General features: G+C 40.9%; 1 protein-coding gene across 4 annotated transcripts in view; it reads left to right on the forward strand.

Moving 5' to 3' along the window:
* CTNND2 (catenin delta 2) overlaps positions 1 to 27799 on the forward strand; it is an 881420-nt gene that overhangs the window by 608028 nt on the left and 245593 nt on the right. For all 4 annotated transcript variants that reach the window (XM_046672368.1, XM_046672371.1, XM_046672369.1 and 1 more), the window contains exon 10: positions 25344 to 25476. In XM_046672368.1, coding sequence (XP_046528324.1) covers positions 25344 to 25476 — 133 coding nt within the window. The remainder of the gene's footprint in view (positions 1 to 25343; positions 25477 to 27799) is intronic.

Below are 27799 nucleotides of genomic sequence, written 5' to 3' on the forward strand. Positions count from 1 at the left end.
ATGCTTCACTTCGGCGGCCTAGGTTCACAGGTTCAGATCCTGGGTGCGAATCTATTCTGCTTCTCGGCCATGCTGTGGTGGCAACCCACATATAAAGTGGAGGAAGACTGACACAGATGTTAGCTCAGACCTAATCTTCCTCAAGCAAAAAAAGAAAAAAAAGGCAGAGGATTAGCAACAGATGTTAGCTCAGGGCAAATCTTACTCACACACACACAAAAAGAATATATATCATGGACTTTTCCAAATGTGTTAATTTCCTAGAACTGCCATACAAAATTACCAACAACTTGGGTAGCCTAAGATATCAGAAATTTATTACATCATAGTTCTGGAGGCTAGAAGTTCGAAGTGAAGGTGTCAGCTGAACCATGCTTTCTCTGAAGGCTCTAGGAGAGGACCCTTCCTTTCTAGCTTCTTTCTGGCCTCTTTCTAGCTTCTGGTGGTTGCAATCTTTGGTGTTCCTTGGCTTGTAGGCACATCACTGCAATCCCTGCCTCTGTAGTTGCATAGTATCTCCCTGTGTCTGTCTTCACATGACCTGCTCTCTGAGTATCTCTGTGTCCAATTTCTCTCTTGTCATAAGGCTACCAGTGATTGGATTCGAGCCCACCCTAAGCCAGAATGACCTCATAATTGTATTACATCTGCAAAGACCCTCTTTCCAAATAAGGTCACACACAGGTTCTCGGGATTAAGACTTCAACATATCAACATATCTTATCAAAAAATATATTTTGGGGGATACAGTTCAACCTGTAACATTAAATAACTGTCCTTTGGAAAATTGATAATTCTCCTTTTATTTACATGAGCTCAAAACTATATAAATATTTGTGTGTATATATATTATATATATAATAAATGTGTATATTGGATCAAAACAAATGATTGAAACAAATATTTCAGCTGGTCTGTCATTTTGATAACTGAAACTAAGAATAAAGACTGATTGAAATACTGTAAGCAACACATTTTTTAAAAGAACATCTATATTTAGTTGAGTCAAAGGTAAAAATGGAATTTCGGATGACACACCACCAGAGGGAACATGATTTCAGAGGCGTGGGTAGAAGACCCTGACCATGGCAGGCAAGACCTTATCCACTCTGCCTGAGTCAGTTACACCACACCTGAGACACTGTGTCCAGCTGTTGGCAATTCCTGAAAGAGGCATATGCACCAACAGAAGTGTGTTCAGAGGAGAGGGCAAAATACTCAAAATCAAGCCAGATGAGGAATATTTGATGAAAGTAGATATGAAGAGTATGGAATGGGTGTGAGAGCAGAGAGGCATGCGGTAATTATAAAGGTCTGAATTCAAGGCTCATACTGGAAAATACAAAGAAGTGTTTTAAAAGTGACTCGAGGCCACCATCAATAAGCGTTCACATATTCATTTATTCTCCCAACCTTTTAAAATTCTTAGTTTTCTGTCCATTCTTTCTCTTTCTCTGCTCTTTCACCACCCCCAACCCTCCTACACACACACACACACACACAAACAATACACACTCACATTTGTGATATTTCCTGTATAGATTTGTATCTTGGTTGTTTTTCATTGAGTATCAATTCATGAATATTTTTCCATCTTATTACCTATGTATATGGTTTAAACATAATTTTTAATGACTTTAAATATTCTACTCTATGGATATAGCATCCTTTAACCATTTTTCTTGCTACTGTATTTTAAATACTAAATGGGCCGTCATGGATAAGAGATCTTAGATATTTTGAAAGGTTTCGGAAGTCAAGGGTAAAGCCAAGTGGGTTAAGATGTAGATGTGGGATCAACGTAAAAAGAAAATTTAGAGTAGAGTCATCGTCGAATGGAAGTGGGCCAACTGGAAGAGGTATTCTCTTGTCACCTACACATACTTAAAATTATTCTACAATCTGAATTCACATATTAGGTGAAAGTTGGACTACATGGGCATCAAGGTTTCTTTCACGCCTGAAATTTTTGTTTTTGTGAGAACCATCAGAAATTCCTTCTGGAGCACGGCGGGCCATATGTAAATAAATGAAATGACTCTGGTAGGAATGTCTTTTTTCAAGGAACAGTTTTTAAAAGACCTGTGTTGTTGAAAGGGGTTGGAGGGATCCAGAAAATTAGGCTGTGACTGTAAAATTTGCCTATGACACTCTTAACATCTTTCTTAGATGAACCATGATTTAAGTAACTAACGCATGGGATAAGTTTTAACACACCCCGATTTCTTGGTTAACTTAGAACTTTGACGTAAGATTTTTACTTTAAATAGTTCTCTAATGTTGCTGGTCTGAGAAGTCACTGAGTTATTTTATGGTACATAATCCTAGTACTATTTCAACTTCAAGTTGGCTCTCTGGAAGGAAAACTGTGAGCCTGTTCCCTTGCAGATATAGCTACAAAAGCCATTCGATTCCATGCTTTCCTTCTCTTTCCCATTTACCAATACTGATTGATGGTTGGAAAGACCAAAGGCCGCAGGAGGTCCCCACTCATTCTATATCGGCCTTAGCGGGGTGGAGCCCACAAGGATTTGCCCTCAAGTTAGGCGGCCCACTCTCCAGAGGTGGAGAACAAATGACCCTTGGTTTGTTCAGCAGGATCCTGAGATGCTGCTTTAATGTCTGAGACAGAAGCCAAATAAAAATGCTAAGTGACTCTGTCCTTGGGAGAGTTAACTGCCTTTTCAGCTGGTGGATTTTATAACTGGGTATTTGTCAGTCTCGATTGCAAACCACCCGGGAGGACACTGGGTAGTTTGCCAGATCCTAAGCACAGTGTCAGCATGCAACAAATAACAAATAAAGTATTCTGTCAGCAGGTTCTGGAGGAAGGAACTCCCAGAATATAAAGAGGCTCAAGCCCACCCCCTTGTCTTAGTTTGGGGCAAAACCCAGAGACACGGCCTGGATCGGTGAAAAACCAGGACTGATGGCGAGCCAGTGGCCCTGTTGCTAATGCTTATTGGGTCGTTTTGCCTCCACATTTAGAGCCTTAATTTTAATTTCTTATTTTTTGTTAGAGGGAAGGAAACCATCCTAAATCCCTTCTGGGCCAAGGGGCAGTGTGAGTACACACATGCGCACGCATGACTGCGGCTGTGAGTCGTACGGAAGGTGTCCACCCCCTGCCTGCATCAGCCTGCACACGGAGCCAGACCCAGCGCTCCAAGATGTCCGAGCCGTCGACAGTTAAGATCTGTAGCCTCCAGCTCTCAGGCTAGTTGTGATTAGGGATATGTCAGAATTAATTCAGTTACCTTTATATGGCTTAATTCTTTACCCACTAACTCATCTACATACTTCCCAATAACACTAAATTTAATGTTACTTCCTTAATGGTTGCCAGTAATATGATAATCTTTGTTACCTTGCTTCTTTTTTCATATTATTTCACATATGCCCTCTTTTTACACACTAAAAATCCAAATCACACATTTTAAAATATTTTTATATTACAAAAAATTAATTGTATTGTTTTTCTCATTAGGTTTTCACTTAAGACTGGGTTTTTTAAGCTCATTTTCTTAGTATAAGTTAGATCCATTAGAAGTAACAATTTTAAAATATGTGTCGTTATTTTATACATTATAGTGGTAATTTATTATTTAATAGCATCTTGTGGTCCAGACCTTCCAAAGAGGTCTAACCACCAGGAAGTGTCATTTTGTCCTTTTGACCTCTCTGTATGAGTGAGCCATCCTTCAAGATCTGAAATAGAGGATTCCTATTTTCGTGTAATTTTTTCTTTTAATCTTTATATATATATGTGTGTGTATGTGTGTATGTATATGTGTGTATATGTATTTATGTGTATATATACATACATATTTATATTATACATATATACACACATTGGGGGAGAGAGAGAGACTTTAAGAAACTGTCTCATGCAGATGCAGGATTGAGCAAGTCTGAAATCTATAGGACAGGCCACTAGTCTGGAAACTCAGGCGGGAGTTGACACTGCAGTTCTGAGACAGAATTTCTTCTGCAAACCTCCGTTTTTGCTCTGGCGGGCTTTCAACTGTTTGGATGAGGCCCACCGACATTATTGAGGGTGATCTTGACTTAAAGTCAGCTGATTGTAGGTGTTAACCACATCAACAAAATCCCTTCAAGGCCACACCCAGATTAGTATTTGATTCAATAACTGGGTACTGTAGCCTGCCAAGTTGACATATAAAACTGACCATCACAGTGTCTATAGGAAGGATGCGCTGGGTCCTATAGTAGAGACGACGAAGGAGACAGACTTCTAATTGGCTGATCTTTTGCATGCCAAGGGGAATCAGAAGCAAAAATAGAAAAAATGAAAAGATTATAGAGAACGTACAAACCTCTTCTGTTTAAATGCACCTTGGTCAAAACTTTATGAAATCTAAAAATAGGGATGCTGTTAAAGGTGACTTAAAATTCTTGGGGTTTTTTACTATTTTTTTAATATCCCAAACTTTAGAAACATGACTGCTTTTTCTCTTGATCATGGTGAAGATTATCTTCTTTCTTTCTATAGTCTTTATCTCAGATGCAGTGACCTTCTTCCACTCCAAAGATGGAAAAACTACTTAGTGTTTTCTGTAATCTCTTTAACTAAAAGAAAAAAAATACTTTTTTGTGCAAAAGTGAAGAGCAGACAAAAGCAAAGCTTCCCAAGATTAGGTCATTTTATTTTAATCAGGATGAAGTGATTACCAGATTCTCTTGCCTTGGAGGGGGAATTGGAACTTGAAAGTCTTTTTCAGTTCCTTGAAGATTTTTCTGTGTGACCTTGAATAATTTGCCTGCCCACTTGGTGCCTGAGCATACGCTTGTTTTACAATGTTGACAAGTTAATGTTTTAAAGGGTTTTTGGGAGACCAGATGGAAGCCACTATGTTTCCGGGGAGAGAAAGGAGAGGAGAGCAGGGTCCGAGCCAGCCCCTCCAAATGCTTTCAGCTCTGCCAGCTTTCCAGCCCCTCTGGACCATGTGTCTGTCGCCTGCCTAGCCTGTGGACCTTGTTACCATGCACCATATGCCAGGTTCCCTGATGGGAAGGGTTTTGCACTGCTCTGATATCTGGGGTTTATTACAGGAAATCCATTAAGCCTGAGGTACAAGGCGGGCTTCCTGCCGCCACAGTGCTCATGGAAGCAGTGCTGAAAGGATCTGACTTTCAGTGAAATCTAAGTTTGATTGAGACACCAGGGCAGCCGAAGAGCATTATTCACCCCAGGAATATAATGGTTGAAAATGCTACACCAGTTCTGTTCCTTGATGGAAGAGCGTCTGGCAGGGTAATAGGAGAGTGACAATGATGTTAAAATGCATGAGAAGAGTTATTTAGTACAGGGACTCCCAGATACCTTTTCTTGCGAATATATGCACAGACTGCAGAGCTGCCTATAAGGAGCCAGCATAAAATAGTCATTCATTCACCCAACAGTTTTGTCAAGCACTAAGAGGACATGACGTGCCACAGAAGGCCTGACAGTCATAAGGCTGCAACTAGGATGGCCAATGAACTCCTAGAATATCCCCTCTCCACCTACCCCTTGGTCACATGTGGTCCTCTGTGCCTCCTACTGGGCTGGTGGCTATTCATCCACTTAGGTGCCTGAACCAAAGGTAACAAGAGGTAACTACTGTACGCCCTCTCCCTCTCTTCCCTTCACACCCACAGTCCTAGAACAGAACTCATTGGAATCTAACGAAGGAAACTGACTCTGCACTTTTGGCAGCGGTATGTAATATGACCAGAGCCAATTAGTTTTCTATGGCAGCATCAGAAATATTCCTTACAACAGTAATTCTCAACAGGGGGTGATTTTTCCCTCTCCCCCCCAGGGGATATTTGGCAATATGTGGATAAGGTTTTTGGTTGGCACAGCTGGAGGGGGTGCTATTGGCATCAAGTTGGCAGAGGCCAGAGCTGATGCTGAACATCTTACAATGCGGGGAAGCCCCCTCCCTTCCCCAAACAAGAATTATCCCACCCAAAATGTCCATAGTGCCAAAGTTGAGAGACCCTGCCTTACTTTGGTGTTTTCTCCCTCTTAACTCCACCCTCTGCCTCCCAGACAGAAGGTCCTGGGGCCAGTGATCTTACATCATTCGCTGTGTCTCATTGACGTTCAGTAAATATTCTGTGAATGAATAAATGAACGGGGTAAAGGAGGTTTGGTAAGCAAGGGAGCAAGTAACTATTAAGTTAGCACTTGTACAATATTTGTATATACGTGCTTTCTGTCATTGTTATTGTTTTTATCTTTGAGATATTTTTCCCTTGGAATAGTTTCATTCGTTCTCCAGGCGCTTACTGTATATAAGCCAGTGTGCTAGGCACTGGGAGCATTATAATGAGTTAAAAATAGCATGACCTCAGCTCACTGGGGTTTACTTCTCTAGTGGAGAAAACCATCATTAACCAATTACACAGAGAAGTGTACAATTTCAGTGTGACAAGCACTACAGATTCTGCTCGCTTGCCACAAGAGGCCAGGGAAATTTCTATAGTGTCAAGAACTAGACAGCATTTTTTTGCAGAGTGGGATGACCCACAAATGATATTTTAAGTATCTGTGTTAACATACTAATATCGCCTATGGATATTATCAACTTTTTTGTCACCAGGAAAGGGCCTTGACAGGTGCTAATGAGGAACAGAATAGCATATGCCTGGCAGATGGGGGATGGGCCAAGTTAGCAATGGAGGAAGCGACACTGTATAGGGAACTGCAGACAGACAGAGCAGACAGCACAGCTGAGAGAGGAGGTAGGGGGCAGCATATGGGGGCAATTCTGGAACAAAGTCCTGTGAATGACAGAGCACAAGGAGAGAGTTTCTGAAGGGTCATAAGGATGCTCGCGTTTGCTTTAGAAGCATTGCAGTGGTGGTGGTGTGCAGGCTAAACCCTGAGGGGTTCCTGCCTGGAACGAGGGAGCCCATCAGGAAACATCACAGTTTTCAAAGCGAGAGATAATGAGGCCAGGGGCCGTGGCTCCAGCAGTGGGACTGTTATGGAAACTGAATTTACAATTCTTGTGTGTGATTGGATGCTACGCGTTGAGGAAGAGGGAGGAGCTTAAAATCCACTCTTTTATGTGCAGCAATATTTTTTCCCAACATTAATGAAGAAACAGTCCTTTATAAATATTTGTGTTCTTCCAAGATAAGGATGCCTGCCCTTGCCTTCATCAGCATCCTACTTGATTGGGTAACCTTATGTTCATGGCCACTTTATGGATTTTGCATTTTAAAGAAAATGAAATAAGGTTGAGTTTTTCCTTATGTTATAATATTATAGTGGCTTTAGTTCTAAGAGTCTTTTTCCAAAAATATTTGATACCTTCCCTGCTGCTAAATGAACATGAAAAATACTGGGATCCAAAGATGCTTCTTTGTCACACAGTTGCCTGTCTAAAGGTCTGGTTGGTTGAGGTGTGTGTAAAACCAGCAAATGCAAAGTCTGCTTTTTGGGAACAGTGTTCTGAAATAGTTGGAGGCCCAAACTGTAGCAGAAAGGAGCCCAGACCTGGGAGTCATGACTGCAGTTGGGATGGCTTTTCCATGAAGTAAGGTTTAGTTTTGTCGCCTCCCTCCCCACCATGTTGCTCCTTCAAGCCTCTTTCCCCTCTTCTGTTTAACCACAAAGGAAGTATTAAATCACACAATAGGCAGTAAACTTAAAGCCCCCAATATTGCAGAGACTCAGACAGAAATAGGTCACCACATATTGAGAAAAACTCATAGATGACACGTACACAATAGGGGAGGAAGGGAAGGTGTTTAAAACTTAGCCCTAAACTTTAGCTCCGGCATCACCCAGAATATGAATTTTAAATAACAACGGCAACCCAAACCACTTGGCACACTCTGAAAAAAGAAGATACTCAGCTGAACTGCCAGTATTTTTCACCTAAAGTAGTGCCTTCCAGAGTGTGTCTGGACCATCAAAATGTGTATAATATTTTAATCAATCCTAGTATTTCCAAATCTGCAGAGGAAGATGACACCTGCTTCCCTCAACTCAGAGAAATATTTTGTAGGTCTTACTCACTTCTATTTACACTTAAGAAAAATCTAGGCCAAATCTTCTACTTTCTTTTTTTTACATGCACTGCGGTAGAATGAATCTACCATGCTCTCCTAACACGAGAGAGTGTGCATTTCCTATGACCTAGTGGAAGAAAGCGTTCTTTGAGCCCTCGCCTCTGATGCTTCTTTACGTGCATGCATGGCCTGCATCTCTGATGCTTATTCAAATGGAAGTCAAATGCTCCCTGAAGAGCACCAGAAAATTTGATTGTGCTCAATTCTATAGTGCAAAATAGCAATGGTGTTCTTTGCACTGCCTATGACTAAATTCCTCCTTTGTGCCCAGACAAATTCCTGCTTCCTTAACCATCCCTGAGAACCACAGCCATGGATGGGGTGGGCTCTGTTTCACGCAGCGAACATAGGGTATGGACTGATTGACGCCGAGGGTGACTCTTAGGGCTTCTTTTTACCAACTTTGGGCAAGTCACTTAAGCTCTCTGAACCTCAATCTCCTCATCTATAAAGGAAAGATAACCAGAGACCCTACTCACAGAGTTGTTGGGAAGAAAATTTAGTTGACTGCTAACATTTATTGAGCAACTACCAAGGCCTATCACTCTACTAAGCTGAGTATACTAAAATTGGGATGATTTATGTAAATTTTTAAAATCTAGTCAAGATTTTAGGTTATTTGATTTAGACAGTCATTTTCTGAATGTCCACTCAATAGAAAGCATTTTATTGATCATCATAGTGGATTTTAATAGAAAATACTAACTAGTTTTGGGACAAGGTAATCTATTACACCAACTAAATTAATATAAATAAATGAATACACTGAGGGTACAAAAAGATAAGCATTCTATATCAGATCTTGCTTAAAGATACCTGTTTTGAATTCCAACCAGCTGATTTTGATTGGCATAGCAAATCCCTTATGGAAGATTTAAAACAGGAAAACACTAAGGTTAATAGAATAATACAAATTAGGAAAATGTACTATATCTGGAAGGTGTCATTTATTGCACCACAAATAGCGTGACTCTTTATGGATGTAGCTATGTGGACGATCTATTGTATTTGACATCATAGTCGTTAGTTGAATGAATCCCATGTGGCTTGCAAAAGCCAGAGAAATGCAGAGCTTAACAAATTTGGAAGGAATTTGGAGGAATGGGCCCACTGTGGAGCTAAGTAAAATTTAAAGACCAGATCATGAAAGAAAAGAAAAGGATAATATGTAAGAACTGGTTGAGAGCACTGATCTTTCTCCAAGTAAGACCTTTCATTCTCTGTTCCATCACCTGACTCTGGGTCCTGGAATCCTTAGAGTGAGATTGCCTGAAGTTATAAATGGAGGAAGCATAACAGAGATGCTTGTTTAAAGATAATGTTATTGTGGGGCCATCCCAGTGGCATAGTGGTTAAGTTCGAATGCTCCGCTTCAGTGGCCCAGGGTTCACGGGTTCTGATCCTGGGCCCGGACCTACACATCATTCATCAAGCCAGGCTGTGGTGGCATTGCACATACAAAATAGAGGAAGATTGGCACAGATGTTAGCTCAGCGACAGTCTTACAAAATAAATGAATAGATAAATAATGTGATTGCTTTATAAAAGTCAGTGACATGAAATTGTCTTTGCGTGAGTTATTGATAATTTTAAAATTGTATGAGTCTTGATTTAAACAGAGAAAGCAATTGCCATTGCAAAATCATAATAGACATGGTGTTAGTCCTAAATTAGATGAATTTTTACCTTATGCTAGTAAAATTTCTGAGAGATATACATGCATTCTAACTTCTAGTTGTTAGTAAAAATAATAATGAAAAATGTTTGATCAGACAGTGTAGCCTCCTGGTTAAGAGTGTGGGCTCTGAAGCGAGTCCTTCTGGGTTTGAATTCTGGCTCCATCACTTGATTGTCTCTGGGACTGCAGGCCAGTTGCTGAGGCCCTCTGTGCTGCAGTTGCTACATCTCTAGCATGGGGACATTAATGGTACTGCCCTGATGGGAATGTGGTGGGTGTGAAGTGAGTAAGCACCTAGAACCTAGCACCTCTAGAGCAGGACGTGCTCAATAAATGTGAGCTCTTTCTCCCTTGACTTCTACTTGTAGGAACAAAGTCATATCGGTGCTTATTGTAAAGTCATGTTATGTAAGGAGATATTCTCTCTGATTATTGAGTCTGTAACTATCTCTAGAGGTAGTGGATAATAAAGTATTATCTCCATACAATTTCTGATCACTCTAGGCAGATCTAGAAAGGTTGCCTGTTACATTCACCTGAGAGCAGAGTTTTGTTTTGTTTTTTAAATTATTTTATTGAGGTCATAATGGTTTATAAATTGTGAAATTTCGGATGTACATTATTATTTATCAGTGTCTGTATAGACTGCATTGTGCTCACCACCTATAGTCTAATTTTTCTCTGTCACCACATATATGTGCCCCTTTACCCCTTGAGAGCAGAGTTTTCACGCCACTGAACTCATTTGCTTTCTGTGAGTCCCGTGTCCCTCATGTGATTTCTTATTCTCAATCTAAGTCCATAGAGCTCAATAGAGAGAGACTCTGGAGGAAGGGCAGGAAATGGGTATGAGGGAGGTTCCTCAAAATCAAGTGCAAGAATGAAAACTTCAACAGCATTATAAGAGCATGCGAATCTAATATGATGTGTTTTCAGTAATACCACTGCCACTAAAGTGATATTTTTGTCATGAGCATTGCATGATTCCATTGTACCGTACTCTTACTAAGATAAAAAAAGGGAAGGCAATTTGAAATGTTGGTAACTTCCCCAAATTCGGTTGTAAGCATCTTTTAAATACATAGAGAACTGGTAAGGAATGCCATGACTTAGGTCTTTAAAAGTCACAAATAAAACATTTACAAAAGGAGAAATTGTTACGAATGAGTAAGAATATTTTCCCGAATGACAAGCATTTATGTTCACTGAACTTATCCACTGTGTCACTTAGTTGAAATTCTAATTTTAAATCTTACAAGATAAACTTACTATTCCTATACGCATCATCCCCCCTTCCTGAAATAATTGTTCATTGTGTGAAAATTCTTTATTTAGGTTTAGGTCATAACTATTGGAAGGACCACTCATTCACTGCTGTTCCCAAACTGTGTTCCAAGGTGCCCCGGGGGGACACAGCAAAGAGGGGCTCCTCAGGATAGTTTAAGTTTTTGAGAGAAACACAGCAACATCTCTTGGACACCGAGAGAAACATGAGCTCGAGTTAGTTTAGTTTCAAAATTCAATTGTCACATTCCTTTTGATGATGTCATAACTTTGCAAATCTAGATTTTTAGAGGTTTCTATCATAAAAAGTGAGAACCATGTGAAATTCAATATGAGAGGAAATGAAGGTGACAATATCTGATTCCAAAGTTTGAGAGGTTGGGTAGTGCCCAAGAGGCACTAACTTGTTAGGACATAGCTAATACTACCCCCTAACTACTTAGTAAATGAAACTGTCAGGTGTTTCTTTTGCCCAGGGGCACCATGAAAAACTTACAGACACAAAGGGCCCTCTGAGCCAAGAACATTTGGGAACTTCTGCAGTTATATACACTCAAGCTCTGCCCATTTATTGCCTTCAGTCACTTCTCACAGAGGAAAAAACTATTTGAGTTTTTAAAAATCAATTTGTACCATTAAATATTACATCAGTATTCTTTTTTTCTTCTTCTTTTTTTTTTTTTTTTTTTTGCTGAGGAAGACTAGCCCTGAGCTAACATTGATGCCAGTCTTCCTCTATTTACATGTGGGTCACTCCCACAGCATGACTGATGAATGGTGTAGGTCTCCATGCCCAGGATCCAAACCTGCAAACCAGGGCCACCAAAGCAAAGTGTGCCAAAGTTAACCACTAGGCCACAGGGCTGGCCCCTACATCCATATCCTTAAAGATCCAAGTTATTTGTTTCCCTTTGGCTTCAGTTCCCTGCTATGGAGATGAAACCTAAAACCACATTTTTCTAGTGAATAAATACTTCATGAAGAAGCCGTAATTCCTAATTAATGAAAAAGATTAAACAAACACTGTATGCTTTTATTATTTGCATAAATAAAACTATGTTTATCTGCCACTTACTCTTTTTTCCTGTAATCAAACCTATTTCATCTGCCCTGCCCACCCATCAACCCAGTTTTAAATTATAAAGGTCTATGGGAGCAATAACAGAAAATATCTTTAAACTCATTGCAAACTTTTTAATTAGTTTTCAAGTTAATCACAGTCATTCTGCCGAGAGTTAGGCAGACACAGAGGTAATAGAAGCCTGATCTAAGAGTTTATCAATGGGCAGAAATTAAAGGTAATTAAACACTATTATCTTGAAACAAATACCTTCTTTTTTTATTATGGCACTTTAAAAAGAAGCTGGCTAATATATTCAGTTGCACAGACATGGACTCTTCCAGTATAATGATATACAGCTGGCCCGTCCATACTCCTTTTGCCCATGATCTGAAGGGCTACTAATAAATATCCATTGTTAGTTATTTTACTCAAAATGAAGGGTGAATATATCCTCTACAGCTTAAAATTTAGAAACATCCAGACACCAGAAATGGAGGTAAATGAATAGCTTTATAGGAAAAGTGCTGTAAAATATGGTTAAAAAATACCTATGGATGGAATTCCTTTCCATTTAGTCTAGTAATGAGAGAGAATTGTGAATGGCCACTTGGACACTTAGTTCTTTTTTTGTAATAGAGTGTACCCAAAGTATTCATAACTTCTTTAGAATGTCTTTAGGGCAGAGTGAAATAAGAGACCTAGAGAAGTGTGTTTTTTGGGTGGGCACGAGTAACTATAGACGTAACTAAATGTCTATGGTTTGTCTTTTGTTTCCTTTTCTAGCCACTAAACAGCAGCACCTTTCCTCCCATTCCTGATGCATTTCGTGTAACAACATCAGAAAAGCTGAGAGACAGAATCCACGAAATCATCCATCAGTAGTTATATTTAAATGTCAGACTTGCTATCTACACGATTGCAGAATAACCAGTCAGTGATACAAAAAGAGTTAACGTGTGGCTTCATGGAGACAGAGCAACTGGTTTCTTATCTTTTCTTTCCTTTCCTTTTCACGTGCAGTTTTGGTGTCATGTTGATAGAGCTTAAGAACACCATTTTAACCCCCAGAATAATACTTCTGCAGAGGCAGCCAGCTTCAGACAGGAATGCTGGTCTTGGGCGCCTTCCCTTCCCTTTCTGTGACTCCTTAGATCTCATTTGGCAGTCCCAGGCCTCGTGGCCAAGAGAGAGCAGCCCTGGGCAGCCAAGAGCTAGACAGGCATCCACAGCTATGCCTTGGTGTTCTTCTTTTAAGCGTAAATAATTTCACAGGATGTCAACATCACACAAGGCCACTCTGAACACGATGAATCAAGACAGAATCAAGACCCCTCTGTAATCCTGTCTGAACACAGACAAAACATGCATGTTATCCAAACCACAACACCGATGACAACAGCCACCTATCTTGGCTAATTGGGCTGACTGCTGTTTCTTCACGCATCATGGTTTGAATCCTGCTCTATTCCTCCCTTCTTCTAGATAAGAATCTTTAAGATACTCAGTAACAGAATTTCCCCTATGTCCTGGCAGCAACCAATCCAGAACAAAGCCCTGCTCCCTTGAATCTGCACCAAAGGACCTAACACAAGCCCCAGTCCTAGTCTGTTCTAACACCATTTTATTGAAATGTGTCAAAGTCCCATGCTGTGGGTTCTTTCTTCTTGTTAGGAGCGATAAGCCCAACTTTGTTCAGTCACAGAGGTGATCCTGTTTGTTTTGGCTGGATAGCATGGACATGGCTGGCAACTTGTTTCTTTTGAGGAAAATTAGCCCTGAGCTAACATCTGCTGCCAATCCTCCACTTTGTGCTAAGGAAGACTGGCCCTGAGCTACCATCCGTGCCTATCTTCCTCTACTTTATATGTGGGACGCCTGCCACAGCATGGCTTGACAATCGGTGCATAGGTCTGTACCTGGGATCCGAACTGGCAAACCCTAGACCCCCAAAGTGGAATGTGTGAATTTAACCACTGCACCACCGGGCTGGCCCCTGGCAACTTGTTTTTTGAAGTTTTCTCTTCCTGAATATCACCCCCTTACACCGCATGACCCTGTGTCCATCAGGAAATTAATCCATGAAACCGTAAGAATATTGTCTTCCTTCTTAGATAACATGCTTTTTCTGCTAGATAATTTTGCTCCGACATTATTACCCACTGTAATCCAGAGGCAAGAACCTATGTTTCGAACTAGAGATTGAGTGCATTGCAGAACAGACTGATGGATGAGATATCTTGGCTAGATGTAACGTTGCATAAGCGTCGAACCTTGACAGTGGCCACCAGATTCCATGCACTAACTTACTCATGAGCTTGGTCAAGTCACTAAACTGTCTGACCTGAGTTTCCCAGTCTATACAATAAGGGTGGGAAATCCTGGCAAAGGTGCCCTCCAGTTCTAAAATGTAAAGAAAATCAAATAGAAATGCATATGTAAAAATTCTGGAAATTATGAGCCATTATTTTGAGTATTCACGATAGCACAGTTATTATTATTGTTAGTAATAATTATTTCTGCCATCTTTTACATTGATTTGAATCCAGCACTATCCAACAGGGAAGAAGTCAGTTAGATGGGCTTTAAATGCAGCTCTAGCACTTTTTGAAGACTGTCTCTTACTCAGTGTATGGTCATTTCCTATTTATGATCTGTTTCCTCCTCTAAGTCTAAGTAGTTTGAATTCAGGACTCAATGTTCACATCCCCAGGACCCAGAACTTTTCCTGATCCATTAAAACCCTCCCAGATACTCCTGGAGGAGACAACGCATGGGTGCTATTCTCACACACTTTGTTGCCTCATTTTTAAGAATATCTTCAAACACCTTTCGCACTTGGTACCTTTCTTTTTTTTTTTTTTTTTTGAGGAAGATTAGCCCTGAGCTAACTACTGCCAATCCTCCTCTTTTTGCTGAGGAAGACTGGCCCTGAGCTAACATCCACGTCCATCTTCCTCTACTTTATGTGTGGGACGCCTACCACAGCATGGCGTGCCAAGCGGTGCCATGTCCGCACCTGGGATCCAAACCAACAAACCCCGGGCCACCAAGAAGCAGAACGTGTGAACTTAACCACTGCACCACTGGGCCGGCCGCACTTAGTACCTTTCTGGACCAAATTTTGTTAGATTCTATTAAGATTTCCTTTAAAGGAAGTGTCTTTGTTCAGTGTTATCTGAAATCAATTGAGTGGTGATTCTTTGGAGAACTAAGGTGACGAAGATGAAATTGTATATGTGCAACATGCTGCCAAACATTTGCAGGACTAAAATCAGCAACAGATGTCCTTAAGTCGTTGCTAGAGCCAACACTGGACTCTGGTTAGCAATCAGCCCTCAGGAATGTGCTCACAGCTTACGTTGTAAAGACACCACGACAGGTGCCATGGGACAGGTTCTCACTTCCAGAAACGTGTAGCCTACTGTGGAATCTTAAGAGATGGTATTCTTGCATTTAGGATGCATCTATCTATATAACTGTGGCTTCTCTCATAACTTCAGAAGTTTTCATTAAAGGAATCATTGATATTTCAGGGGCCTGCCCCATGGCATAGTGGTTAAGTTCACACACTCTGCTTTGGCAACCCAGGTTTCACAGATTCAGATACGAGTTATGGACCAATGCAACATGCATCAAGCCATGCTGTGGCGGCATCCCACATACAAAAAATAGGGGGATATTGCCACAGATATTAGCTCAGGGACACTCTTCCTCAAGCAAAAAGAGGAAGATTGGCAACAGATGTTAACTCAGGGCCAATCTTCCTCTATTATTTAATATGAAGTTCCCTTTAATATGTATATAAGTATATATATATATATATATAGTATATGTATATAGACACACGCACATAAATATATGTATAAAAATGTATAATAAAACCTCTCAAAGGTGATCAAGTCCTTTGTGGCTTTTTCTCGAATTCTTAACCTAGTCCTGAGGCAAAATCCTCATCTTCTTCTGATATCAACAGGGTAAAAACTGTTGATTAAACGCACTTGAATCTTGACCCCTAACCTAAATATTGGGCATCAAATCCTTTCCCTCTTGTTCACGCTGGAGGTTCACAGGTGCAGGTGATTTTCTAAGAAGCATCATGGGCTGTTAATTTTAAAACAGGTATGTTGTCGTAGAGTATAAACATTTTCCATTAAGTCCTTATGGCTTACAAGGAAAAATTTATGGATACTAATTTGTTGTTTTTTCCCTGGGGCTATTATTACCAAACAGAGACTGGTAGGATTTCCAGGGCAACTAAATGCTTATGTGTATGAAGTTAAGTTTTCATTCTGGAGCATATTTTTATTGAAAAAGTCTAGTTGTATTAATAAGTAAATAGTATTTAAAGTTAATTGATACTGCATAGATATTGCAATATAATCAATAATATTCTTTGTAATCTAATGGTCTGTTAGAATATTTAGGTCTTCATTGGAAGTGGAAATTCACTGGTACTTTACATGTGATTAAAAATGATAAATAGTAGCATAAATTTTGGCTTATTTTCCCCCCTCAACTCCTAATAAACTGAATTCAGAGAAGAAGCCCATTGTTTGGCTAAGATTTATTTCAGGCACCCAGTACCCATAAAGGTCCAGAAATAATGAATTTTCTCATTGTTTTACTGTTTCTCTCTCTCTACTCCAGCAGCCAGTAGAAAACTTGTTAGTTGACATTGTTCCTCCTTATTCTGAAATAATAGATTCCAGTCCCCCCAGGGGGCTCCTAGCCTGACCAGTGCACCCCACCAGCCCCAGGCTGGACCTGAGAGATGAAGCAACAGGAGTCACCAGTTAACATAGAACATTGGGTGAGAGGAGAAGCAGAGGGGCCTTATCAGAAGAATTCACTGAGCATCTCTCGCCTGCACACTTCATATGCAACCCATCAGGGAATGCTTCTGGCTCTGCCTTCAAAATGCGTGAGAGTCCCTCTGCTTCTCAGCACCATCTGCTGAGCCGCCACCATTCCCACCAGGATCCCTGCAGGACTTTGCTCACCATCCCCTGTTCCATCCCGCACCCTAGAGTCTGTTCTCAACACCACAGCCAGAGGGATCCCTTTTGTAAACTCAGCTTTATCAAGGTATAATTTATATACGATAAATGCATCAGTTTAGGCCTACAGTGTATGAGTTTTGTCAGATGTATACCATGTAACCACCGTCAAAGTGATTCTTTAAAAATGTGAATCAGATCACAACATTCTGATGGCTCCCGTACCTCTCAGAGCAGAAGCATAAGGCCTGCCGTGGCTGACAAATCCTGTCATCTGGGCCCATGTGGCCTCTCTTAACATGGTCCCTGGGACTCACTCCACTTCACCCATTGTCCTTCTAACCTCTTGCCTGACATGTCAGACACACTCCTGCCTCAGGATTTTGCCACTGTTCTCCATTTCTAGAACATTCTCTCCACCCAACACCACCTTTAGGGCTCTGCTGCACGGTCACTTTCTCAGGGAGGTCTTCCATGGCCACTGCATTTACAATAATAACCCCCCTACTCACACCACACACACACACACATGCACACACACAGGTGTTGCCTGTGTCTCTTCTGCTTTATTTTTCCCATCACATTTGTATCAGTTTCCTGTGGCTGCCGTAACAAAGTACCACAAACTAGATGTCTTAAAACAACAAAAATTTAATCTCTAAGAGTTCAGGAGATCAGAAGTCTGAAATCAAAGTAACGGCACAGTTGATTCCTTCCAGAGGCCCTGAAGGAGAAACCATCCCATGCCAATCCCCTGGCTTCTGGTGTTACAGCAATCCTTGGCATCCCATGGCTTGTTGCCACATCACTCCAATCTCTGCCTCCATCTTTACATTGCCTTCTTCTCTCTGTGTCTCTGGGTCCTTTTCTTTCTCTCATGAGGATACTCTTGTTGGATTTAAGGCCCACCCTAATCCAGTAAAATCTCATCTGGATCCTAAACTACACCTGCAAAGACCCTATTTCAAATAAGGTTACATTCTGAGGTTCCAAGTGGACATGAATTTGGGGGCGACACTATTCAACCCAATACACACTTATCACTGACAAATAATATGTTTTACTCTTTTAATGATTAATTGCCAGTTACTGTTGGAAAGCAATTTCCCCAAGGACAGGGACCTTTGCTCTGTTCAATACCATATCCCCAATGGCTAGACGCACGGTGGCCACTCAGTGAACACTGGCTGGAGGAGTGAATGGTTCATGACTGAATCCTAAGATGAAGCAGGCAGTCGGGCAGCCTGCGGGAATATAGTGAGAAGAGAAGGCTCCTAGGCCTTACTGAGCTAAGCCTAAGGTCAGAGAAGTTGCAGGTGCAAATAGATCAGCAAGAGGTGGTTGGGAAGTCAGAGTAAATTAATAGAGGAGTCTACCTGATCATCAGACGTCACAGAGAGGACTCCCGGAGGCATGAATTGGAGGTGGTGCCTCTTGGAATATTCTAAGAAGCTTTCTCTACCTCCTTGCCCCAATGAGGTGGTCTCTTCCAAGCTTTAAAGGGCCATATCTTGTGGTCAGATGGGCCTCTGCATTTGTTTCCTGTGGCTACTAGAATAAATTAAACAATGCGTATTTATTGTCTTATAGTTCTGAAGGCCAGGAGTCTGAAATCAGGTTCACTGGACTATCATCAAGATGTCATAGGGCCATGCTGCCCCCAGAGGTCCTAGAGGAAAAATTGTTATTGCTTATGATACAGTTTTGGGAATTACATCTTCTCAAAATGTAAAGCTTAGAGAAAGCCATTTCTTTTAAAAACTGTAACAATTGAACTTGCTCTCTAGATAGTCATAATTCTAGTGCGACTATTTATATAAAAGCAATATTTTTTTTTAAATGCGATTAGCCATATAGGGAAGCTTTTTGTTTGAGTTACGAACTATCCATGAATGAGGATTAAGACATTAATGCTCCTGCGTGTTTATCATTGGATAAGTTCTTATTGGTCAACAAGAATTAAAATTCTCCATTTTGTCATTAAAAAAAGAATCCTTCTATGTAACTTTCTTATGACCACCCCCTCTGCACCCCCATAGCCCTATCAACAAGACCAAATCAAACACAAGACAGGCCACCTCATCGCTCTGGATGTAAAAATTAAAGCCAATATAGTCTTTAAAACTTTTAGTTGGAGTTCAAAAGCTTATAAATGATTGAGTTTTTCATATTTAAAAAATGTTCATGCAACCCTGCCTCCAATGGAAATTGAGGTAGCAGTCAAAGTAGGCAATATCCCTCTGAGGTAAAACTGTGCTGAAAATCAAATATTGGATTCCTGAAGGCTCTGGTGGTCCTGGGGCTCTTTTCAGTGAGAAATAAAGTTGATAAAATGTTGTGACAGTAAATCAACTCTTAGGTTTCCGTGCCAGCATAACATAGTGACGAAGTTCAAACTGTTTGCTATTTAGCCCTGTGCTGAGCACGTTGTAATTTTAACAACTCAGATAGTGCCTATAAGAGTGAAGATTTAGTCACAATATTGTTGGTCTGTGTGACAAGTTTTAATGGAGAAAAGGTTACATTTGCATATTCTCCAGTTCCATTAACATTTCTAAAGAGAAGCCCAGTAACAAATGAGAGTTATGAGTTGGGCTTCTGTAGGAAATCATAGATGGTTGTCTTCAGTTATATATGTTTTATATAGTTGTATATGATACTTGACATTTCTTGAAGGCCCGCACTGTGTGCCAGACATTGCTCTAAGGGCTTCATGTGTATTATTTCTAATCCTTGCAACAATACTCCAAGGTAGGAATTATTATCTCAGTATAACAGATGGACTCACTGAACATATACTCTGAGAACACCTCACATACCAGCCAGTGGAGATTCAGCAGCAGACGAGACACAGGAGGAGCCCCAGAATGCAGAGAAAGGCCATGGTGGAGCAGGATTTGAACCCGCTCTGACTGCATCCAAAGAAGTTTGCCTGCTGGCGCACTTGGTCTCTGAAGGGGGTTGGGGCAAAGGAAATCATTTCATAATGGCAAATTTTAATACGTAATTCTTACTACAAGCTAAGGCAATATCTCTCCTTACACTTACATTCCTTCAAATAAGTATACCAGCCAATTGAAAACACATCAGTAAAAGGTTATTTTTAAAAATAATATTATATAAATTAAATATATATATATATATATTCCTTATAGCAGTCTTAGAGTAACAATTACTAGTATATATCTAGCTGTTAAAAGTTTACCAAGTGCTTTCATGTGTATTATGTTGTCATTTAAAAAGAAATCCCATGAAATAAGTGGCGTTATTCTCTATATTTGATCCATGGAAACCAAGGCCAGCAAACACTATGGGACTATCCTGTATTTACAGGCTAAAGAGCAGAAAGCCAGTGTTCACTTTCTGACTTCCTTCCCAATTATTCCAATGCCAAATCCTGTGCCCATTCTACTGCAGTAATCAAAGAGTGAAACATTTGTAACACGCTTGCTCAACAGGAACGATCAAATGCAATCCATGTTTAGACCAAGGTTCACCACCCGGGCTCGGATGACATTTCGGAGCAGAGAATTCTGTTGTGAAGGACTGTCCCATGCGTTGTAGGATGCTGAGCAGCATCCCTGGCCTCTGCTTGCTGAGTGCCAGTAACGTCTTCCAGTTGTGACAACCAAAAATGTCTTCAGGTGTTGCCAAATGTCCCCTGGGGGACACTGTTTTAGACTTACTGTCTAAAATAGCACTGTTTTAGATATTATTTCAAGACAAGGTTTACAGCAGGCAACATAGTTACATGGTCAAATTTATCTATTCAAAAGCAGACAGCTAGAGTTTTCTTTTGGCTCTACCACTCAAGTGTGTTACCATCTCAAAGTCTAAGTTTTCTCCTCTGTAAAATGAAAATGAACTACATAAAGCTAGTTAGGGATTAAAGAATTAAAGTATGTTAATGGGGAACCTTGACAACTGACTTTTAGTATGCACTCACATTCTTACTTAAGGTTATTTTTCTGCCTGTTCTTCAAGCCTAAACAAATCTGAATTTCCTTAGATTTCCTTTTCACGATACTGACCGCAGACCAGGCCCAGACTGTTTTGTATCTGAATGAAAGGCCCTTCGTGATCTCATCCCAAACTTGCTTTCCAGCCCTGTCTCCACCATCGCCCGTTCCCAGGCAGCCCTCCTACCTGTAGCCTCCTGGTCCATAGACTTACCCCAGTCATGCCGACTGTGCACCTTTCCCAAATACATCAACCCCCCGAGCGACCCCAAACCTTCACACACGCTGTTCTCCCACTGGTATTTGTCTTTTCCAGAACGTTTTTGCCTGTAAGTCACTGCTTGTCCTTAAGGATCAAGACTTTATGTGAAGAAACCGTACCATATACTGAATTCTGGCCCAATTGAAACTGACAGGTTATTTCCTCTAAGCCTCCAACAGTTTCTCTGGAGTCCATCTCCATGGGCAGCAAAAAATCTAAACAGAATCTGATCTAAGTGAAACAAAACTGTTCTAGAAAAAGAGACTTGATATAAATCATTCCCTCAAACTTTCTGCTGGGGGGCGGACCTCCTTTAGCATCTATCTGGTGAAACTGAGGAGAGCCTTTGGAGGTGCAGGGATTCTCTGAGACGGTGACCGCCGCCGTGGCCAAGTCCTGGAGGAAGGGCAGTTACAACAACCGGAAGTAAACTGCCTGGACACACAGCCCCCTCCGACCCCCTCCTAGAAAGCTGGTTTAGGCTGGGTGACAGTTGAGTCATTTTACACACTAACTTACTGTTACCCTTGGTCTTATCTGGCTGTCTGATCTCTCTCACCCCCTTTGACTCTGTCCCTGAGTAGTCCCCCCCCAACCCCCCAGTTCCCTACCGTCACAGGTTTTCACTGCGCCAAATGAGGATTGGGACATAGTGGCTCCGGGCCTTCTTTCATGCTGTGAGGAACGTCCTTTCCACTATAGAGCTTATAGTGGGCAGAGTGTGTTGAGGGGAAACAGGTAACAATAAATAATAATAATGCAAGCAATAGAAGGGAACTTCAGATAGTCATAAGTTCTGTGGATAAGCTAAGACAGTAGGGTAGAGATGACTTGTTAGAAGTTACAAGGAGATCCCCTCAGACACCTTTGAACTGAGACCTAGTAAAGACAAGAGAGCCCCATGCAAAGACCCAAGGGGAAAGCCTTCCTGGAAGTACCAGATCTTGAGGTGGGAGCATGAGTACTGTTTTCAAGAGGAAGGAAGCAGGTCAGGGAGGTTGGTGTGAGAGGCTCAGAAACAGGCAGCAGCTGCATCTGTGGGGCCTCCTGTGCAGAATTGAGGAGTTGGATGTTTTTGAAAGTGCAGTGGGAAGACACTGGAGAATTTAAGCCATGGAGTGATAAGATAGAGCATGGAAAAGGCTGCTCAGGCTGGTAGCCTGGAGAATGACTGTGTGTCTGTGTCTGTGTTTATCTGCATCTTTGTGTGTGTCTGGGAGTGGGGAGCATTTAGGAAGGATCAGTTGGTGAAAGCAACAACCCTTGCTTTTCCTGTAGCCACCAGTAGAACTGTGGAAACACTCTCCCTGCCGGGACACTTTCTTCACTCATTCCTCCATGTCTTCTTTCTTTTAAAGTACATTTACTTGGCGTTGTGTACAGGAAGCGTTATATGTGCTAGGTAACAAAGATGACCAAAAGAGTTGTGGCCCTGGCCTCACAGAACTTACCACAGAGTGGAGAGGGAGCTGGTCATCGGTCACAGTCCACGATGTAATAGTGGCATTACTGACTCAGCACGGCATGGATGGGAATCCAGGAGGGCTTCACTGAGGAGGCCACAGAGAATCCACGACCCCAAGTGTGAGTGAGAGGCCACCAGTCCAGGACCATTCCAGGGAGCAGGAACAGAAGCAGGAGAGAGCACTGCCTGCCCGTCCGCCAGTGTGACCAGTGCAGATAGCCAGGGGGATGCGGTGTGACATGAGGCTGGCGAGGTAGGAGATGGCAGGTCCAGGAAGGCCTAGAGGGCCATGGGAATATCCTGGTCTTCATCCTAAGGACAGTGGGAACGGCTGAGGGTTTTAAGCAAGATAATAGCACAGTTAGGTTTGCATGTTTGCATATTTAGATAATTTAAGTAGGAAAAGGGGTGAGGTGGGAGGTAACCAGCATGGTCGGCAGGGTCAAGGTGAGAAACTAGGCATGGGAGGACAGTAGTGGCAATGGAGGGGATGTTTGGGATTCCAGAGATTTCAGGGGGAAGCTGATAACAGCCTTTCTTTTGACCTCAGAGTGAAGACTTTAGACCCCTCCTGGATTCGTGATTCTTTGGAGTGTCTGTCTGTTCTATCTCACTTTGGGCTCTGTGTGTGTGTATGCATCCATACACACGCATGTGCATGCATGTGTGCAGAGTCCCTCAGACTGTTGCCCTAGAGCTTTGTTCCAAAGATGTTCTTGATATGTGCCGTATAAGCCTAAGAGAGCAATTACCATCCGGTTAGTAAAATGCGCTGAAATGAATTCTTTAATCACTTTCCGATAGCATTGGCTCACCTGAATTCATCATAGCCATCCAGTCTTTACATGACACTTCTAATTTTAATTTACAGCTGTTCTGTAGATTTTGATTTAATTTGTACAGAGAATAGAATTTTAGGAGGCTGGTATTAGAGGAAGAGGTACTATGCTATCTCGATATTGCAGAGGTGGTTTAGAATCATGCAACCAAAGGAAATTAAATTAAAAAGAAAAACAGGCTTCCCATGTTTTAATCCATAATTGTTTTCTACTGTGATCACATAGCCAAGAAGAATTCAATAGTTTGTCCATTATCAGCAATCACTTAGGTATGTTTTGTAGCAAATGTATTACTGTACTATAATGTCCTTTTGAAAATGGATGAGTCTGCCTAAGATATTAGGGAAATTTATTAAATACTTAATGCACATTAAGTCAAATGCTTTATCTTTCCAATAAAAACTAAGCCAACTCAAAGGAATCCTATTTCGTATTGTCTTCAGTAGCTGTAAGGGAAGCACCGACGTGTTTCAAGGCTTGCTTGACAACCTCCACCAGTTGTGATAAAGGAGAGATAAAGAGAGCAGGTTAGAATCTACGAGGAAACTTTTAACCTTTGCCTGTTCCTTCTCTCTCCCATTTTTCATGACTCCTCTTCTCAGCTGACAGCGCTGACCTGGCATCAGTAGGATGTATGCTTCTGAGTTGTTTCTCCAGGAGTTGAGTGGTTGTTGCAAAGCTGTCTCATTTCTCTTCCACCCTGTCCTTCGAATAAATAGTACCCTTTTGTGGCTCATGGGGTCAAGTTTTTTTCTGTAGTCTCAGAGGTTGCTTTTTTATTTCTCTGTTAAAAATTGGTTCCCTGCTACAAGAATAGAATCCGCACAGTTGGCCTTGTTCCCTCTGCATTCTTGCTGGTTGAGCTGATTGATTTCATAAAAGAATATTCATTTGCATAATGGTACCATCAGCCTTATGGTTTAGAATGGATTTAGATATCTTAGAGCATATTCCTTAAAATTAAATAAACTATCAGCTTCTTGGAGTAGCTCTGATGTAAAAAAGGAGGATATAGGAAAAGAAGGTACAATGCATAAAATGTATTAACACTGTGTGAATAAACCTAACTCTTCAAATAAATGGCTTCCTTTTGTAAAGTCTTCTTGTTGCTATTTTTTCATCCCTAGAGAACCATTTAGGGGATCTATTTTTAAAGAAGAGTTTATGATAATAATAATCATCATAAAAATAATAAAAGTGATGACATCAACTGCTATTAGAACATTTTGGATTGGACTTATCCAGTCATATTTTCTCTTGTCTGATGATTTAGGTCAATGCTCTCCCTGAATCAATGAAATGGTGAATTAAATGTGACCTTATAAATTATCCATTTAAGTCCAAATGAAAAATGTATACATTAATAAAATCATGTGCCATTTTAAGTCATTTTTATCATAGTCTTCGTAAACATGTAACTTCAGCTGATGCATTTAAGATTATATACGTGTACATGTGTATATGTATCTATACATACGTGTTTATGTACACATATATGTACTTACAAACCATTTACTTGAGGAAATCTTTTCAAATCTTTTTTAAAATGTGTACATGTGCAAGAAAACCAGAACAATCATTTGTGAAATAATCCCATGTAAACTCTTAAGTGCATTTCACAAATGAGTTAACACCTCAACATCAACAAATCCATCAACAGTGTGGCAGGATTTCTCTCATGTTCTCCCGCCTTCCTTTTGTTCAGAGAGTTTGGATGGAGAGACCCGGAACTGCCTGAAGTGATTCAGATGTTGCAGCATCAGTTTCCTTCGGTCCAGTCTAATGCCGCAGCCTATTTACAACACCTCTGTTTTGGAGACAATAAAATTAAAGCCGAGGTAAGTGGTACTTGGATTTTCAAATGACTGGTGTCAGATTCGTCATCACTTAGATTTTTAGGGTAATGTTGAAAGGGGAAAGAAATAGGAAAATTAAAGTTACATTATCAAAATTTAGATCCATATTCGACACTGAAACAAAGCAATTTTCATCTAATTAATTGACATGCCTTTGCATATATCCTTTTAATGTTTGAGCACTGAGGAATAGAGGACCAAAGATACATGCCAGTATCAATAGAGGCAAGATTGTCAGATGCTGTACTTTTGGTGTGATTTGTCTTCCTCTTCCCAATTCTGTCTCTGGAGTCATTTCTGCCCCTAAAACCTAAAGAAAATCAAAGCATCTCTTGTTGTCTCCTCATAGTACAACGAGATTACTACAGTCAGTATATGCTATCATCTGTCCTTCATGGAAAACTCATTGATAAGATGGGGACTTGAGCCAATAAACCAACTTTGTGTTAAAACCAAGCATTCTGAACCATTTTAAAAGGTTACCAATGGATATAATACAGATATCTATGTTCCATTAAATAGTCTATTATCTATGTCCATCATGTCAACAATTGTTAACATTCTGTGTTTTTGGAATACTTTAAAATGCATACCTTGTGGTATGTGATATTTCTGGAAAATCACAGTGGCCAGCACAGCTTCCTCTGATTTTTAGACAACAGACCAGCATTTGCATATAAGCAGCTGAGTAATCAAATTTTTAAAAAAGATTTTATAAGCTATAAAGAGTCATTTCCATAGCATGTAAGCCATTTTGAGGATGAGTCTAAATTAGTTTAAGAGTGGAAAGAAGAGATTTGAAGATATAATTGCAATTTATTATAGATTTTGCTTGCTTGCACTGGGATGTATATAGCCTAACGGCTTTTCATCTCATTTTCTGTCTCTCTTCCACTGGGACCACAGAGGACTTGATCCTTGCTCATTCTTGTTGGAAAAGTCATATTACTTTGTGGAATGAAGATAGAGCAGTAGTTCCCAGCCAGGTGTAATTTTGCCTCCTAGGGGACAGTTGACAACATCTGGAGACATTTGTGGTGATCACAACTGGAGAAGATTGTGGTGGTACCATTAGCATCTAATGGATAGTGATCAGGGATGCTGCAAAACATCCTGTAATGCACAGGGCAGCCCCCACAACAAAGAATTATCCAGTCCCAAGTATCAATAGTGCCAAGGCTGAGATAAAGAAAAATACTGTCCATCTAATATAAATTTAAATTAAAAAGTACTATTAAAATGGTCTAAAAATAAATTAAACTTATATGGCTCCTGTGCCAAATGGAAATTATCTTGATCATTCTCTGCCTTTAACAGAAAAACAAATAGCCATTCAAAATGAAGGACAGATTTCTGGTTAGGGGGATCACATACCATCACTTTTTGAAAATTATAACTTGGAGGGTTTCTCTAAAGGCCGTGAAAGCATTTCATTCCATTATTGGCACAAAGTTGATTCAGAAGTGTTGTGGTACCCCCACAAAAGCAGGATGGACTCCTACCCAAAATTTGGTTCTGATGTCAAGACTGATGACACCACACACACTAAGAGGATGTAGGAAGGTGGATTACTCACGTAATGAGGCTTATGAGGGTGAGCAGAATGGCTCCAAAGCAGGACTGACCATGGCTTGAGACAGCAGGAAAGAAGACGGGCTGGAGGATTTTATGGTGGTTAGGGCTGGGGCCAGGTGAGGTTCTCACATACAGCCAGGGGCTTGCATGGTTTGAAGCGCCTACTGGTGCCAACAGAGGAGGCACCTGAGCTTTGTTATCAGCTTGCTTAGATGTGGCAGAAGGGGAAGAGGGAGGGTAAGGCTTAAAAGCCGTCAGAAGCCAAACATCAAAAAACAGAGTCAGACTCTTCATTACAAGGAGTCATGCGGTCAGGCAGTGCAGACATCATGGCCTGGGGAAGTTTGAAGTCACTAGTCTAACTGGCTCTGTCTACATGATCCATGGATCGGCCTTGAAGCCTGTCAATAGCAATGATGCCCAACAGCGGGCTAGAGACTTGTGTGTGGCCACATCAGAAGCACCCCCAGGGCCCGGTAGTAGACAGGAGGTGGTAGAATGAAAGGATGGCCAGCACACTCATCAGTGTCAGAGAGATGCATCTTCCGATGCTGCTTCCCTGCTCACCAGCTATGTCTCCTTGAACAAGCTGATTGACCTCTCAGGCCTCTTTTCCTGGCTGTAAAATAGAGATGCTGGCACCTCCAGTGTAGAGTCTTTGTTTCTTTGTTGGGATTTAATGACTTAATGTACACAAACTTCTTAGTGGTGACATATTCATTCCTTCATA

The sequence above is a fragment of the Equus quagga genome, chromosome 9 (assembly GCF_021613505.1).
Source record: "Equus quagga isolate Etosha38 chromosome 9, UCLA_HA_Equagga_1.0, whole genome shotgun sequence".
NCBI classification, from domain to species: domain Eukaryota; kingdom Metazoa; phylum Chordata; class Mammalia; order Perissodactyla; family Equidae; genus Equus; species Equus quagga.